This window comes from Poecilia reticulata, linkage group LG13 (genome assembly GCF_000633615.1).
Source record: "Poecilia reticulata strain Guanapo linkage group LG13, Guppy_female_1.0+MT, whole genome shotgun sequence".
Classification (NCBI taxonomy): Eukaryota; Metazoa; Chordata; class Actinopteri; order Cyprinodontiformes; family Poeciliidae; genus Poecilia; species Poecilia reticulata.
In genome coordinates, this window is record NC_024343.1 from 30,654,760 (window position 1) to 30,672,681 (window position 17,922).

Consider the following 17,922-nt stretch of genomic DNA (forward strand, 5'->3'; position numbering starts at 1 on the left):
AAAAGGGTAAAAAGTCTTGATTTGGTCCAGGAGTGTTTAGCCGGTTAGCCAGAGAGGAACGTTAGGGTGATGCTTCCACTTTGATGAGGGTTAGCAGCTGAGAATGCTGCCTGTCTGGTGTTGGTTCCACACAGGACGGGTGTTTATTGCTGCCTTCACTCCGGTCTGCGGCTTCTCCAGGGATTGACAAGGGAAACAATTACACACTGTCAGTATTAGTGTTTGAGCTGCTGGCGTCTCCTGTGGTTTACAGCAGCGGCGTGCGTCCTGCATGTTTCGGTTCTCTTCCTGGCGGTATTTTTTGATCCAGGTGTGAACCGGAGATCCGAAACATACAGGATGCCGGACGTTGAAAAGTGACTTTGGACTCCAGTTAATGTTTATCGGCTGATTTCTCTGCTTTATTCTCTCTAAATGCTGCTCGCAGTTTCAGATATGTTACTCATTTCTTTTTCTTCAACTGTTTTTCTGCAATAATTTACTGCATGTAGTTCCCAGTCTGTCTTTTTCAATGTTTAATACAAATCCACATTTTGTAAAAAAAATTTAAAATGTGACTCAATTGCATATCCAAGTCCTAAGTAGGTGTTTTCTGTTATTTTTTTACCAAGTATCTTTTATCTAATTTCTAGTGCAAATATCTTATTACACTTGAAATAACACAAAAGTAATTTTTTTCAGCCAGACACATAAACTTGTCTTAAGTAAATCATTTCATAATATTGATGAAAGTACTAATTACACTGGCATTTAAATTTACCTTTAGCAAGACATTCTTCCCATGTTATAAGTGAAATAATCTGCCAGTGGAACTGAAACTGGGTTGCTAGGATACGGGCTGGGCTTAGCCGGGGTTGCTAGGTAACGGTGGAGTAGAACATTCTACCAGTGGAACTATACATTTTTTTGTCAATGTTAAGGAACTATTTACTTAAAACTAGCTTCTATATCTTGCTGAAAAGCCAATTTTAAGTTAATTTTGTCTTATTTTAAGTGTACTGAGATATTTGTACTAGAAACTAGACAAAAATAATTGGTAAGATTTGGAGTTTTTGCAGTGTATGCTGCTATTACACCCGAATTTTACCTCTGTGGGACAATTTTATTCCTCTTTTATGATCAATATTTTTAAGTTGGGGAAGTATTATAGAAAATATCCATCCATCCATTTTCTTACACCCTTGCCCCTTAATGGGGTCGGGAGAGTTGCTGGTTCCTCTCCAGCCAGCGTACCGGGCGAGGTCACCTGGACAGGTCGCCAGTCTGTCACAGGGCAACACAGAGACACACAACCATGCACACACACTCACTCACACCTAGGGAAAATTTAGACAGACCAATTAACCTGACAGTCATGTTTTTGGACTGTGGGAGGAAACCGGAGTACCCAGAGAAAACCCACCATGCACAGGGAGAACATGCAAACTCCATGCAGAAAGGCCGGGAATCGAACCCAGAACCTTCTTGCTGCAAGGCAACAGCTCTACCAACAGCACCACTGTGCAGCCCATTATAGAAAATAATTTATTTTAAAATTTTATATAATTCTATATGTAACTGAGTTCATCATGCCTATTACTTCTCAGTCCAACAGTAAGAACGGTTGTAAACAGCATGATGTGGAGTATTGCTGGGATCCTGAAGGCGGAGATTCTGAAAGAACAGGAGCTTATTAAAGAGACAGAAGGGGTTAATGCTCTTCGGGGATCCCTGGTCCAGAGGACCATATAAAAAGCTTTGGTGGGCCAGATTTGTCCCGCTGTCCTTGAGTTTGACACCCCTCATAGATCGCAGAAATGCACTAAATAAACATGTTTTTGTGCAGGATGACCAGGTGGTTCTGCAGTGCACCGCCTCCGTCCTGAAGGAGCAGCAGATCAAACTCTGTCTCTCCTGCGAGGGCTTCGGGAACCGACTCTGCTTCCTGGAAACCACGTCCAACGCTCAGGTAACTTCCTGCACTCTGCTGCTGTTCTGAACCTCTTCCTGGTCACCTGCGGTTCACCTGCGGCTCTTCCTCTGCAGAATGTTCCCCCGGACCTGGCCATATGCTCGTTCATCCTGGAGCAGTCGCTCTCGGTCCGAGCGCTGGTGGAGATGCTGGCCAACACGGTGGAGATGACCGAGGTGAGCTAAGTCCTTATCTTAAAGCTGCAGGACGTAACGTTTATAAAAAAGATACTTTTGAGTTGACAAATATTCTACTGAAGTAATGGTATCACTACTTCAACATATTTTTACTCAAGCAAAAGTAAAACGTTTACTCAAGTACTCAATATCTGATCAAATTTTCAGCTACTTAATATTTAAGAATTACATAAAATCAGAGGAAGAAAATATAAAGTTGAGTGGAAATTTTGTTATTTTAAGAACCAAAATGACAGTAATTCATATAAATAACAAAAAAAATACCAAAATCAGTCAAAAGAAAATGTTTCCAAATCAGTTTCTTTCAATAAAAAACTTCAGAAACTTTTAACAAAAACTGCAGGTGTTTGTCTGTCTGATGAATTTCTGGTTTGTTTTTGATTCAGTGGGTAGAAAATCCAGAGATTTTACTCAAATAAGAGAGAAAATACTTCATATTAAAATTACTCAAGTAAAAGCAGAAAGTACAGCATAGTAAAAATACTCTTAAAAGTACTTTTTTTCAAAGAAGTTACTCAAGTAAATGTAATTGAGTAAATGTAACAGTGATTTTTTAACATTAGAATTTAGACAATGACTTGAGGAGCATATTTGTAATGAAAACATTGGTAGCGAATCTTTAAGTATTTTAATAATTTATCACAATAATTATCGACCCCCAACTTCCTGCTCCTGTTTCTCTTTATCTGGAAGTGAATTTAACATGCTGCTGCTTGTTCACTGTAAGACGTCCACAAATCCTGATCATTGGGTTTATATATATTTTACTTTATGCCAGTTGTTTTTACCTGCTCTCTGACTCCTCCTTCCTTCCCTCCCTTCCCATTTTGCTTCCTGCCAAGCAGGCAGTCGATTTGGACAAATGGGTATGTCTGTTAACATGTTTTACTTCCTGTGTGTCCCAACTGACTCGACGCTTGTCCTCGTTCCTGTCCTGTTGGTTGAAATAATGTTGTACATATTGATTAGTTTATGTTTCCCCGTCATGCACACAGCTGGTGGTTCTTTCCTGTTGAACTGAGTACTTTCACTCTGCTCTACTGCTCATTGATGCTATGTAAAGTTTTGATGTTACCTCATACTTGCAGCCCAGTGTCTCATTGCGTTTTCATTTCATGCAGATGTTTCCCCAGCCTCTCAGTTTGCAGCATTGTTGTTATTTGTTTAAAACGCCATCAGGCAGATTTCCTCTGTTTATTCATGAAGGGATTTTAAAGACAGAACCCTAAGTAACCTATTTAGCAGGGGGGAAAGTTGATTTGAGGTGAGTTTCGCTTTCTTCCTGGAGCAGGAGTATTTAAAGTGACAGAGACCTAATTTTGATGATACAAGGATATACATTTTTATTATTGTCATAACAGCTCACATTTGCATGTTTGTGATACAAAATTTGGACTTCAAGAAGCCAAATAAGTAATAAATAAATGATAGAAGAGTATAAGTAAATTGCACATTGCGACGTTGGAGGGGTAAAAGACGATTATTTTACATGCCGCAGTAGAACAAATATGTTAACTAAATCAAACCTGGAGATGAAGGTATTTTTAGTTTAGTGCAGTGCGCCACAGCAAAGGGGAAATTAACGCAGAGCCTTTGAGGAATAACTCAAAACCGCTTGTATTCTTCGTTTTTCTCGCTCTCTTTGTGTCGGCTACGCCACACACAGAGTCATCGCCATGGCAACTGACTGACAACAACACTAAATGTATTAAGGATTCAATGCTAAAAAAACACTCAAACATTTCCCACACAATGAACAGAATATTCAGTCTGTTACAGTTTTATATTTTTAGGCTTGATGTTTATTTTTGCGATTATTAAGATTAGCTACCGCTGCTATTAGCTAGGCTAACACTGCGGTGGTTGATTAGCTAATTGAAACACCTGCTCTACTGATGATCTGTTGGTGTGTAAGTTGCCTTTTTTTCTAACTAAATCAAACACACCAATTTCTGCAGCACATCTACTAGTTAAGATTGTCATAGTCAAGCTAGCATAACTGACCTGCTTTCCCCTCCCTCGCTGTTTTTTCCTGACCTTATCTAGCTGTCAGTTAGTGGAAGAGCACTGCATACCTTTTTCTCTTATATATCATGTACATTTAAAAATGTAAAGTGTTACGTTAAAAACTTAACAGCTAAAATCAGTGCTAGTCAAAATCGGCGAGCAGCTTTTTTCCCTCCAGCAGGAAGCTGAGGGTGGCGTTACGCTGCAATGTGTCTATATGCATATGTAAATAAAATTAAAAATAAATTTTATTACAAAATAATAAATTAATGAAATTACAAAATAAAATTTCTTTTAAGTGATATTCAATACATACAGGTTGTGTTAACGTAGTTACTTGATTGTGCTGTTGAATGGCACTATGTGCCTGGAAAGCACATAATACTGTCCCTTTAGTTATCTGTGGTTGCATGTTGCATAATTATCTCACACAGCAGAAGGAGTTCATTCTCACAAATAAAAAAAAACTGGCTAGAGGTTTTTATCCGAGACATTTTGTCAGTGTTTGTATTGACAGGCAGGTCAGGCTTCACAGCAGCATGAAGTTGTTCCTGATGACGGGCAGCAGGATTGGAATAGCCTGCCGCCCGCCACCGCGCCCCACCTGCCTCCGTCAGAAAAGGAAGAGGAAACTGGACACCCACGGCGCTCTGGACGCGCGCCCCTGTTAACTCACAAGCAGTCAGGATATCACCCACAACGCCACCACCTGTCCCAACAAACCCAGCGCTAATGCTAACTGGGGCTAATGGTATCATGCTACCACTTTACATACCTGCCCCCAATTTATCCCGTTGGATTATAGCTGTCCACAGGTTTCCTGTCCTCCTGTTGGCTAAACTAAATCATTATTTGACTTTATCCATTCACAACTGCCACATTAATTGATTTTTTGTGGTTCTGTTTGTGATGGATGTTGAAGAAAAACTGTGTGAAATATACGGGTTTGATGTAATTTTTTGTTTTTAACGGTTTTATTTTGAACCTCATCTTTCACGTCTTGATATCCTCTCTGAAAAAAAACAGAGGATAACTTTGTTATTGTGACTGTTCTGTCTTTTGTTTGCATGCTTTGAAATGCCACTCATGTTGTTTTCTCAAATTTTGTTTTAAAGCAGTATTTAGTGGAAAAAGCCAAATCTTTCTCTGTTCCCAGAAGGATTTACCGCGTTATATTTTACATTATTTTCTCTACTTGTGTGATGGTGAAGACCAACAGTAAAAACCTGAATTTGGTTGGTCCATCATGCATCAGATCAGCCTTCTTCCATGAGCATCTCAGTTCCTGGAACCTAATCCTGTAGAAAACCCAAAGAGAAGATAGAACCAGGAGGGATCAAGACTCTGGATAATCAGCCAGATTTTTAACCTGAATGTGTTTTAAAAAATTGGGGCAGCGTCTGCCGTGAAGCGGGCGCTGTACCGGTCCGTCGTGGTGAAGAGAGAGCTGAGCCAAAAAGCGAAGCTCTCGATTTACCGGTCGATCTACGTTCCCACCCTCATCTATGGTCATGAGCTTTGGGTCATGACCGAAAGAACGAGATCACGGGTACAAGCGGCCGAAATGGGTTTCCTCCGCAGGGTGGCTGGGCTCTCCCTTAGAGATAGGGTGAGAAGCTCGGTCATCCAGGAGGGACTCAGAGTAGAGCCGCTGCTCCTCCACGTCGAGAGGAGCCAGTTGAGGCTCGGGCATCTGGTCAGGATGCCTCCTGGACGCCTCCCTGGTGAGGTGTTCCGGGCACGTCCCACCGGGAGGAGGCCTCGGGGAAGACCCAGGACACGCTGGAGGGATTACGTCTCTCGGCTGGCCTGGGAACGCCTTGGGATTCCCCCGGAGGAGCTGGAAGAAGTGGCTGGGGAGAGGGAAGTCTGGGCCTCCCTTCTGAAGCTGCTGCCCCCGCGACCCGACCCCGGATAAGCGGAAGAAAATGGATGGATGGATGGATGGATGTTTTAAAAATAAACCAATGTTTTTTTTCCATCTTTTTCCCACTCAGTCGTCGCAGGGTGGAGGCCATCGCACTTTACTGTACGGTCACGCCATTCTTCTAAGACACCACCACTCGGGCATGGTGAGGCTTTCATCTTACCCTTATGGACGAGTGATGCTAATTAGCTACATACTTGTTTTGCTATGAATAAAGCTGAAAATGGTTTATGAACACAACAAATGCTGGTTGACGTATTTGCCTCTCATGCTTAGGATAATATTAGATGTGTTTTGATGCCATCTAGTGGTCGGAGGGTGAACTGCACGTAGTACAGGCTAAGTGTACAGATGTAGAATTTTGCTTATCAACCCGGTTAACTTTAACCCTGAAGTAATTTGCGTAAAAAATATTTACACTTATGAATGTCTTCTACAACTGATTTAGTAGAATACACAACCTGTGACAAAAATTCTAAAAAGTTTTAGGTATGAAGCATTTTAGCGACAATAGACGAATAAGGAATGGCAACAAGTAATACTGGCATTAATAAACAATATGCACATTTTAGGGATAATTGTTGAAATTGTAACTCTCTTGCATGTATTTTGATTATAATATATGCAAGAATCAGATTCCCAAAATACTACATAAATACAAATCCTAATGGAATATTTTTTATATTGTGAAATGGAGATAAAAAGCTTGTAGGACAGTAAATTAAAAAGTAAATGTGCTAGTATGTTACTATATTTTAAACACTGGGTTGAAAATAAATTGTAGAAAAGTTGATACAATTCAGATTCTAATATTGATTTCATTTGGCAAAAAATGAGCTAGGAACAGGAAATGAAGTTTGTATTTAAAACAGTAATAATGACAAGTCAATGGTTGGTCAAAAACATTTTGACTCAGTTTCAACTTTTATTTGAGCATTAGCAACATTCATAAAACAATAAACACACTGAGATTGAAAAGTTTTACTCCTTAGGTGCCTAGGGTATCTAATAAGCATCATACCTAATTTTACACTAATCACGGTGTTGTAATTAATATTCTCTCAGTTGATTGACAGCATAAGCACAAAGAATGCATTTTTTGTAGATAGGATATAAAATCAGGGTTTAATGGTGTGAGTTTCTGTCAGATCCGGGCTAAACTAATATTTATTTTCAGTATCTGAGCTGTTTGACTACGTCTCGATCCCTCACTGACAAGCTGGCCTTCGATGTGGGCTTGCAAGAAGATTCCATTGGTAACACATTCCTATAAATGCTGTTTAAACCACTTTTCTAGATATTTTGTGACAAAGCATGAATCACCTGTTGGCCTGCGCTCTCTCTCTCTCTTTCTCTCTCTCTCTCTCTCCAGGTGAGGCGTGTTGGTGGACAATTCATCCAGCCTCCAAACAGAGGTCAGAAGGTGAAAAGGTCAGGGTGGGTGATGACCTCATTCTCGTCAGTGTGTCGTCTGAGAGATACCTGGTGAGGCTCGTTGTCGGTTTTATTCTCCGTCTTTTGCTTCACCAAACTGATTCTCCTCCTGACCTTTGTCCTCAGCATCTGTCCTACGCCAGCGGAGATCTGATGGTCGACGCCTCCTTCATGCAAACTCTGTGGAACATGAACCCCATTAGCTCAGGATGTGAATTAGCTGAGGGTAAAAACCGTCACTCTGATTTTTCCAGCACGTCTGGCAGAATGAGTCGAAGCAGGAAAAACCAATAAGTAAATCAAATCAGGGTTCCTCCCAGAAAACTTTGCTCAACCCAATGACGGAGCTCAGCAAGTCGTCCTTCGGTCTTTCGTGTTTTTGAGTTAAAAAATGTTTAAACTTTGCAATAATTGTCTGTTTTGTGTTGGTTTATAACAGTGGTCCCCAAACTACGGCCCGCGGGCCGGATTCGGCCCGCCTCCACATTTGGTCCGGCCCCCTGAACAATACCAGAGAGCATTCAGATTTTTTTTCATATATTGTATTTTCTGGTTTATATGTGGATTTTTCTTCAACCACCAGGGGGCTCTTTAGCAGGAAGTGTGTCCTGTAAACTGTGGGTGTTTTGTTTTTCATGGCGCATTGCTGCCATCTGTTGACTTTTGGGGAACTGCTTGACTTTTATGTTAATTAATCAGTGCGGTTGTTTGCTAGCGGTAGAGCAGATGAACACGTGTTTGTTATGAACGCCGCATTCCAGGTCGAATTCTTCGAAGCAATGCCTGTAAGTAGCAGCTTATACTTCAAAACTTTATGTGAAAGTTTAAAGTTACTTTCCCTCAGAGGAATATATACTAGTCAGTCCCAGTGACGGTTTCACTAACGGTTTTTGGGTAAAAATCAATCGAGTAACGCACAACAATTTCCGGCAGCGCAGGTGATAACCGTGTAACATTTTTTCTGTTACAAACTGACTCCGGCCCCCCACCAGAGAAGGGAAACGTTATGTGGCCCTCACAGGAAAAAGTTTGGGGACCCCTGGTTTATAACATAAAATCCCTATAAGATTCAATTATGGTTGAAATGCTTAAAACGTCTCCTGTAGAAAATACATAAATATTAATGTTTCATAGTAAACAGATTTAACTTGAGTTAATGTTACATTTGCATTATGTGTTATAGAAAGACATTATTAACCAACTATTAAGCCTTAAACAAGACAAACTTAACAAAAATACAGTTAAAATAAACATAATTCTTTTGCAATTCAATTGTTTTATCCTAATTAAAGTTTTTTTATCCTTGATCTGTGACTTGTCACTATTCACTGAAGTTGTTAGCATGTAAACCGGTAAAGACAAGCCGTGGTTATGGAGTTCACGTAAATATAAATATGTCCACATATGTTGCCATTGTGTCTTCATATCTTAAAGGAATTCACCAATTTAATCAAATTCCAGTTCATTAGCCTAGAAAGTCCGTAAAACGTGCAATCGAACTCTAAAACCTAGATCTAAGTTTGGTTAAAGTGAACGCCAAACGGACCGGAGACCAGTATAAAAACAGGAAGTGGATTATAGAGCAGGGCATTCTGGGTAAATCCAACCAAAACAAACAAGTGTCAAGTGCTAGAGGGAGAAATGGGTCTTAGTTTTCTACCAAAAACAAAAGAGAAATCCTACAAAATTTGATGCTAGTCCATTTTTGTTTACATTTTGTAAAGAAGCGCTGCCTTCTTCAGCAGTTTTCACGTCTGTGGTTCTTGGTGCAGCGCCCCCGCAGGCGAGGAGGGGAACAGGTTTTTCAAATAGTTTGGTTTGTTTGACGCAGTGCAGTGAGAAAACAAACTGCAGCAGCTGAAAATGCAACAACTGTTGCAGTTTTGGTCCCAAATCGAACCGAGTCTAACAGACTGAGGTTTGAAAACACCTTTCCATACGTTATATTTCTTCAGATGAGTCCATGAATATGTGGGCTAGACTGTAATTAGTGTTATTTTGTCAACTGTTTGGGGTTTTATTGCTAGGATTGAGAAGTTTATACTCTCTTACACATCAGAAGTAAACACTGATGTGGAGTTCATCAGGGATCTGTGTTGCTACATTCAGCAATGTCCAAGAGCACATTTATACAGATTTGTAAACATCACTACATTAAATCAATAAATATAAAACTAAAAAATAATCTTTAATAAACATTGTAAAAGGGAAAACCATGAATTTATGAATTGAACAACAAATGAACGATTAAGGCTCATATTCTGAGTCAAACTCATAGTCAGGTGATTCTTTAGACTCTTTCCGAACAGCAGATTCAAAGCTAACTTTGGGTGTTTGTTGGTTGTTCCAGGATATCTGACGGGGGGTCACGTCCTCAGGCTGTTCCACGGCCACATGGACGAGTGTCTGGCCATCCCTACGCCAGAGGAAGGAGAGGAGAAACGCAGGTGAGCAGAAACGAAGCCAGCAGGTGTTGTGAAGTGTGACGCTTCCAGCGCGTAACGTCTCTGCGGTCACTTTGCTGCAGGACGGCTCACTACGAAGGCGGGGCGGTGTGCAGCCAGGCTCGGTCCCTGTGGAGGCTGGAGCCGCTCAGAATCAGGTGACGTCATGAGAACCGCATCTCTGCAATGATTGGTTGCTTAAGTTTACATGAAACGTGGAGCAGGTGTGTCCTGGTGACTCATCCTGCTTGATTTTGACAAGGTCACATTAGCAGTGGGCAAAAAATTTATATTTTATTTAAATACCTTTTTAACAATATCAAAGACAATTTTCTTTTTTGGGGGTAATTTGGCTGAACAAATGTGTAACTTTATGAACAGACGCTATAATCAAAAAATATCAATTTATACTGATTTTATAAATCAGTACAAGTGATAGATTTTGTATAAATATATCCAAAATACATTTATTTTGAATATATGTATTATGTATGTATATTAGATAGTTGTTGGCCAAAATTAGTTTTCATTTATATTTACATTATATAAAAATATTTATATTTATACAAACATATACAAAATCACACAATATATTCGATATGTATATATTGTCAATATAATATTGACAATATAATATTGACAATATATATTGTTGTCAATATTATATTGACAATATTGGATATATTGTCAATATAATATTGACAATATATCCAATATTGTCAATAATAATTCCTTAATATTGATGAAAAAGTAAAATTTTTATTGGTAGCTTATTTCAGTTACAACATGGAAAAATGTCTTGTTATAAGTGAATTTGTTTGTTTAGCTATAACTTATTTGTTAACATTAAAAGTCCTATTTCTTGCTGAAAATTTACCAGTCAGTTCTTATTTTAAGCGAACTGAGATATTTGCACTAGAAACTAAGCCCAGCATACTTGGTTTTACTGTTTGTATAGATGTCAACACTGTAGAAGAGAACTAAGAAACACGTTTTTAACCTCGTTAAAAACCATCTTGGGATCATAATTTTGACATTTCTGCACCAATTTATTGTCTTTTAAATGATTTTTCAAGCGGGCTGCACAGTGGCGCAGTTGGTAGAGCTGTTGCCTTGCAGCAAGAAGGTTCTGGGTTCGATTCCCAGCCCCGGTCTTTCTGCATGGAGTCTCCATGTTCTCCCTGTGCATGGTGGGTTTTCTCCGGGTACTCCGGTTTCCTCCCACAGTCCAAAAACATGACTGTCAGGTTAATTGGCCTCTCCAAATTGCCCCTAGGTGTGAGTGAGTGTGTGCATGGTTATGTGTTGCCCTGTGACAGACTGGCGACCTGTCCAGGTGACCCCGCCTCTCGCCCGGTACGCTAGCTGGAGATGCACTAGCACCTCCTGACCCACTAAGGGACAAGGGTGTAAGAAAATGGATGGATGGATGGATTTCTCAAGCACAGACGTCAGAGCTTCCTGAGTTTATTTGGTCAGGCCTCTCAGCGTGTTCTGGTTAAGTTCTGGTTTCTGTTTGCTGCCTGCAGTTGGAGCGGCAGCCACATGAAATGGGGCGTGTCTTTCCGTATTCGTCACATCACCACGGGTCGGTACCTCTGTCTGGATGACGACAAGGTCCTGATGGTGGTGGACCCGGAGAAGTCAAACACCAAAATGTCTGCGTTCTGCTTTCGCATCTCAAAGGTCGGATTAAGTTGGGTTATTTTTTTTTTTGGACGTCTTTCACACCCAGTCGTTTTCTCTGATTGTTAGCTTCTGTCCCTGAGCAGGAGAAGGTGGACGTGTCTCAGAAACGGGACGTTGAGGGAATGGGAATTCCTGAGATAAAGTACGGCGAGTCCATGTGTTTCGTTCAGCATGTGTCCACAGGACTGTGGCTGACGTACGCCGCCCTGGACGCTAAGGCCGCTCGGCTAGGAACCATGAAGAGAAGGGTGAGAACCAGTCCAACATGTCTGACCAGCAACGTTTTTAATGGAGGGCTCAACATTTTTAAATGTTTAAGAATAGAGGGATGTTATGGCACCATGTTTAGATTCTGTAAACCTGATCTTAACACGTTTTCCAAACTCTGAACTGAATTACAAATAATAACATGTATATATTGTCAACCGCGTGTTTTTTTCCAGCAGCACATTAAAGCGGTTAAACCAATGGAACAAATTTGCTGGAATTCCATTTGCGTTGCTAGGTAACCGGGGTTGGGCTGGCCGGGGTTGCTAGGTAACCGGGGTTGGGCTGGCCGGGGTTGCTAGGTAACGGGGAAGTGCCTCATGGTTATGACTCAGTAGGTTTGGCAACAGTTTGTTTACTTATTAACTTATTTCCATAAAATGTCTGGGTTGTTTTGTTTAATGTTTCTGGAATCAGTCGGGACCCAAATGGACGTTCAAAACAAAGAGAAACGGTGAATTTTAGCTGCTAAGTTATTGTGCTGTCTGTGTTTCCAGGTTATCCTGCAACAGGAAGGACACACGGACGACGCTCTAACTGTGTCCCGCTCCCAAACCGAGGAGTCTCAGGCTGCTCGGATGATTTACAGCACCACAGGACTCTTCAGGCAGTTCATCAAGTACGTTCACATGTCCTACAGCTCAAATACGCGGAATAAAAACGAATTCCTCTAATCAGAAGGATACGGGACTTCAGTTTGGATGTGACTTTTATTCACTGTCCTGCAGGGGACTGGACTCTCTGAGTGGGAAGAATAAGTCTCCAGGGTCGGTGTCGCTTCCCCTGGAGGGAGTCATCCTCTCCCTCCAGGATCTCATCTTCTACTTCCGTCCACCGGAGGAGGAACTGGAGCACGAGGAGAAGCAGACCAAGCTGCGCTCGCTACGCAACCGGCAAAACCTCTTCCAAGAGGAGGTAGGAGCCGAGCCGCATTTAAAGGGCCACTAACCCCAGTGTGAAAGCAAAGCCCCGCCCCCTGGCAAATATAGAAAGATTAGCAGAGGGGCGTGGCCAACAGGTCAGTTAGGATAGGGCTACGGACTGCACAAAACATGTTCATTACATTTTTTCATTCTTACACTGTAAAATCTCAAAATCTTACCAAGTTGATCAAGTTTTTAGTGAAAATAACTTGAAATAAGACAAAAATGACAGAAAAGTAACTTTTCAACCAGCTTTCTAGAGTTCCGTTTTGGTTGCTAGGTAACGGGGCTGGGTTCAAGTGGGGTTGCTAGGTAACGGGGCTGGGCTCAAATGGGGTTGCTAAGTAACGGGGCTGGGCTCAAGTGGGGTTGCTAGGTAACGGGGCTGGGCTCAAGTGGGGTTGCTAAGTAATGAGGCTGGGCTCAAGTGGGGTTGCTAGGTAACGGGGCTGAGCTCAAGTGGGGTTACTAGGTAACGGGACAGCGCCTCGTGGTTGCAACTTATTAATGAAGAGATTTTTGAAACAGCTCATTTTCCAAATACCAAACACATGAACTTATTGCCAGAAAACGTCCTTGTGTTTTATTTAAATTTTAAATACTTCAGCTGTTTTTAGAAGCAGCGGTGACTCAGATGGAAGTACAAAAATGTGACAAAAGTGGATTTTTCCTAATAGGCCCACATTAAATCCACTTTGTCACCACATTTGTCGACTCTTCAAACCCTTGCAGTTCCTTTCTTTCAAAACACCTGCCAGGGTGCTGCTGTAAACCATAGGAAAATTCGACGGAAGGAAGACACCACTGAGACGCTTTTAAGCTAAACAAATTAAAATTTTCAGACTCTTCTGAATTATGTCAATATTTCATTTTCTAAACATCCCCAACAAAAAAAAAAAAAGACAGATGCGTCACTTTCTTTTGTTTTACTCTAGGGAATGATCACCATAGTGTTGGAGTGCATCGACCGGCTCAACGTCTACAACACCGCTGCTCACTTCTCTGAATTTGCCGGCGAGGAGGCGGCCGAGTCCTGGAAGGAGATCGTCAACCTCCTTTATGAGCTGCTGGGTGAATAAATAAACCTGAAACTCACACAGAGTAATACCTCTGTTAGACAAATGATCAGGATTACTCTTTGTTTTTCCACCTCACAGCTTCTCTCATCAGAGGGAATCGTTCGAATTGTGCGTTGTTCTGTGACAATCTGGACTGGCTGGTCAGCAAGCTGGATCGTCTGGAGGCTTCCTCCGGTAAGCTACTGGGAAGATTCATTAATGTTTATTAGTGGTAGGAATTTAGAAGTATTTAATCAAGTTAACTGCAGGGTCTGTATTCAATCAGTCGCAATTAACTGCAACAAAATAAGCAACATTTTTAATTCAAAAACTCTTTTTGCTGCTAAGTTATTGAATAAATAGACATATGAGCTAAAAATCTAATTATTTAAATACCATTCATCTTTAGAAATCTGAACTGTGGATGCTAACATTAGCATTAGCCTTAGGGACGTCTGTGCTAGCATTGAGATGCTAATTTAGGCTTGAGTAGCTTTTCTAACAGGCTAACTCCTTTTAGCACTACTTTAACACTACAATAGTATTTTCCAGCGTCACGTCAGATTGTTTTTAGAAGCAGAAATTAACACCCAGTGAACCAAGAGAAGCAGTTTTTTCGTCTGTCGCTGATGTTTGCGGATGTTGTTGTGCGTCAGATATATGGTTGTACCGGAAACGTGTAAATAAGGTTCCAGCCAGAACTTTCTGTCCAAAAAAAGAGATTAATTAAAATTAATCTAATAAATTGTCAAAATTAATGTGTTAAAGTCCAGGCCATAATTTTATGCTACATTTTGTTTTCTGCCTGCTATTTTCTTTGTACATTTTCTGGCTTTTTTGTGTAGTTTTTTTTTATTTTATACCCTCTATTGTTAAATGTTAAAATCCTCCATTGTTTGCATTCAGGAATCCTGGAGGTGCTGTACTGCGTCCTGATTGAAAGTCCAGAAGTTCTGAACATCATCCAGGAGAACCACATAAAGTCCATCATCTCTCTGCTCGACAAGCATGGAAGGAACCACAAGGTCCGCATTTGGCCTGTGGAATTTAATCATGATTTAAATTCTGGTTTCGATCTTAAAAACTTGAAGGTGGTTCTAACCTGTTTATTCCTTCAGGTTCTGGACGTCCTGCGCTCTCTGTGTGTGTGTAACGGTGTTGCTGTGAGGTCCAACCAGAACCTCATCACAGAAAACCTGCTGCCAGGTCGAGACCTCCTGCTGCAAACCAACATTGTCAACTATGCCACCAGGTCTGAAAATGGCGTCTTATGCTAATGCTAATTTATTTTGTCATTTATTTTTTATTAAGGCTCTGAAGCACTCAGAAATGTGATCAAACTGTGTCTGATGGCAGCAAAGAGGCTAAAATCCTTTTTAAAACACGTTTTTGTGCTAATTTGTTCAGATAGTGGCTACCTAAAATGCTAGGAGCACTAACACTAAAGCACTAATCATTAGTTCCGCTAATGCTAACGTGCAGCGCTAAACCAACACAGTGTTTAGCAGGAGCTAATGCTAAAGAGCTAACTTCTACTCAGACTTTATCCACTCTTGAAAGTCACAAACCAATAAGGCCCTTCGATATTGTATTGATGTTTATATGAAAATAGGTAAAAATAAACATCTGACTTCCTGAAGGATTCTTAATAGTAAATTAGCGGTTTAGAATTGATCCGGAAAAATTTATTTAGTGGAAGCTAAATGTGTTAAATGTTTTCAAAGCTGGAAAATTGCTAAACTAAAAATTAGAGCATAGAATTTACCTGGAAAAATAAATTTACGGCATGCTAGGAGTGTTAAACGTTTCCAAAGCTAGCAAAAGTGACTACAGTAGAATTTGCCTGGGAAAATGTAGGTTAAGCTAGCTCTCTAAACCTGTTCAAAGTTAGCAAAAATGTTACAATTTAGCTTTAATATTAACACATTAGAATTTACTCAGAAATATAAATTTAGGTGTGTTAAACATTTTTAAAATTAGCAGAAGTGCTAAGCTAATAATTAGTTTAGCTATTAGCACGTTAGAATTTGCCTGGAAAAATGCAGGTGAAGCTAGCTCTCTAAATGTTTTCAAAGTTAGGAAAAATGTTAAAATTTAGCTTTAATATTGACACATTAGAATTTACTCGAAAAGATAAATTTAAGTGTGTCAAACATTTTTAAAATTAGCCAAAGTGCTAAGCTTTGGCTAAGCAAACTTTGCCTGGAAAAATGAAGGTGAAGCTAGCTCTCTAAACCTTTTCAAAGTTAGGAAAATCACTAAACAAAAATCCGCCATTATCGCATTAGCGGACGTTTGCCCACCACTGGCTCTGATACGTGTTGAACAGGATTCATCTGTTGAATTAGCTGTGATTTTAGGCTTAAATCAAATTAAAAATGTGTCTGGAAAAGCTCCTGAAAAATCAGTAACTGTTGTAATTTTGCTCCTGTCTCAGTGTGAGGCCGAACATCTTCCTGGGCACCTGTGAGGGCTCCACGCAGTTCAAGAAGTGGTACTACGAGATGATTGTGGACTACGTGGAGTCCTTTGTGACGGCGCAGGCCACCCACCTGCGCGTGGGCTGGGCCATGACGGAGGGCTACAGCCCCTACCCTGGAGGAGGCGAGGGCTGGGGGGGGAACGGTGTGGGAGACGACCTCTACTCCTACGGCTTCGATGGGCTGCACTTATGGTCAGGTAGGTCATTTATTTCACCTGTTTGGTTTATTACAATGTCAGGGATTTACACAGACTGAATGAATTCAAGAGGATTCTTAATTTATTAAAATAAAGTCACAAAATGTTTAAAAAAAATTATGAATTTGGCCCGAAACAGATTTGAGCTCATGTGCAATAAGCAATAAATCAGTTAATTGCATGATGAATTAAAATGAGTCCAGTAATTTTAATTTGCATAATTATTTTCTTTTTCTAATAAAACTGGACGATAAAAGTCTTAGTCAACTAGCCATGTTTCATAATTCATTTTATTTGTTTACTTTGGATATTTAAAATGTTTTCCAGTTCTAGTATTAATTAATTTAAAGTTTATTGATCTTTAAGGATTTAGTCTTAACCACTTTATTAACACAAGTTCTTAAAATTTACAAAAGAAAGTTTCATTTTAGGCTGTAAAAACGATTCAATCAGTATTTTTTCAATGTTATAATAGAACAAATATCATGATTATTTTACTCAGATTTTGTTTTTGTGTGTTTTTGTCATCCAGTGGGATAAGGCATTTTGAAACAAACTGTAAAATCATGAAGCTTAGATTGTGTAATGATACCAAACAAGGAAATTAAAATAGTTTTTATGGTGAAAATATAAGGGTAAATTCAAAACTAGACCAAAACGACCATTTAGACACGAGACTCCAAAGGGAGAATGAAAACGATTAGAAACTGTCCAGTTGTTAGCATATTTCAAGGAGGACAGAGACAGAAACCATCAGCTCCTCAGCGTCGGCGGCGCTGCCTGCTGCAGGTGTCGTTGACTCTCGGCTGTGTTGTCCAGGTACGGTGGCCCGCCAGGTGGCGTCACCCAGCGCTCACACGCTGGCGGCGGACGACGTTGTCAGCTGCTGCCTGGATCTGAGCGTGCCCAGTATCTCGTTCCGCATCAACGGCCATCCGGTTCAGGGCATGTTCGAGAACTTCAACGTGGACGGCCTCTTCTTCCCGGTCATCAGCTTCTCCGCTGGAGTCAAGTCAGTTCAGACCCTCCATGGTTTACGATCCTCTGATGCCTGATTGAGTTAAATAAAGTGTCTTTTTTCTGACTAATTCACTTTTTTTTTTTTTTTTATAACTTTATTTTTATTTTTGTTAATGTTATTAGAACACAATCAAGAAAAAAGATCAAACAATAGAAATTATAAAACAATAGAGAGAATAGAAAATATAAGAAACAAAAAATACAGAATAAAAACAAAAATCACATCAGGGGGGACTCATTTTTGTAACTCAAAACAAAAACAGAAGGGGACCATTCCTATCCAAAATTAGTCCTGTCTCGATGTGAAGTTTGTCCATTTTTCCCAT

General features: G+C 40.3%; 1 protein-coding gene across 1 annotated transcript in view; it reads left to right on the plus strand.

Moving 5' to 3' along the window:
* ryr1b (ryanodine receptor 1b (skeletal)) overlaps positions 1-17,922 on the plus strand; it is a 127,785-nt gene that overhangs the window by 18,185 nt on the left and 91,678 nt on the right. Inside the window, exons 2-20 of the mRNA XM_017308129.1 lie at positions 1,826-1,948; positions 2,026-2,127; positions 2,994-3,014; positions 6,153-6,227; positions 7,260-7,338; positions 7,455-7,567; positions 7,643-7,742; positions 9,867-9,963; positions 10,044-10,118; positions 11,490-11,646; positions 11,733-11,897; positions 12,414-12,535; positions 12,645-12,831; positions 13,775-13,910; positions 13,997-14,092; positions 14,804-14,922; positions 15,016-15,149; positions 16,335-16,576; positions 17,396-17,588. Coding sequence (XP_017163618.1) covers positions 1,826-1,948; positions 2,026-2,127; positions 2,994-3,014; positions 6,153-6,227; positions 7,260-7,338; positions 7,455-7,567; positions 7,643-7,742; positions 9,867-9,963; positions 10,044-10,118; positions 11,490-11,646; positions 11,733-11,897; positions 12,414-12,535; positions 12,645-12,831; positions 13,775-13,910; positions 13,997-14,092; positions 14,804-14,922; positions 15,016-15,149; positions 16,335-16,576; positions 17,396-17,588 — 2,336 coding nt within the window. The remainder of the gene's footprint in view (positions 1-1,825; positions 1,949-2,025; positions 2,128-2,993; positions 3,015-6,152; positions 6,228-7,259; positions 7,339-7,454; positions 7,568-7,642; positions 7,743-9,866; positions 9,964-10,043; positions 10,119-11,489; positions 11,647-11,732; positions 11,898-12,413; positions 12,536-12,644; positions 12,832-13,774; positions 13,911-13,996; positions 14,093-14,803; positions 14,923-15,015; positions 15,150-16,334; positions 16,577-17,395; positions 17,589-17,922) is intronic.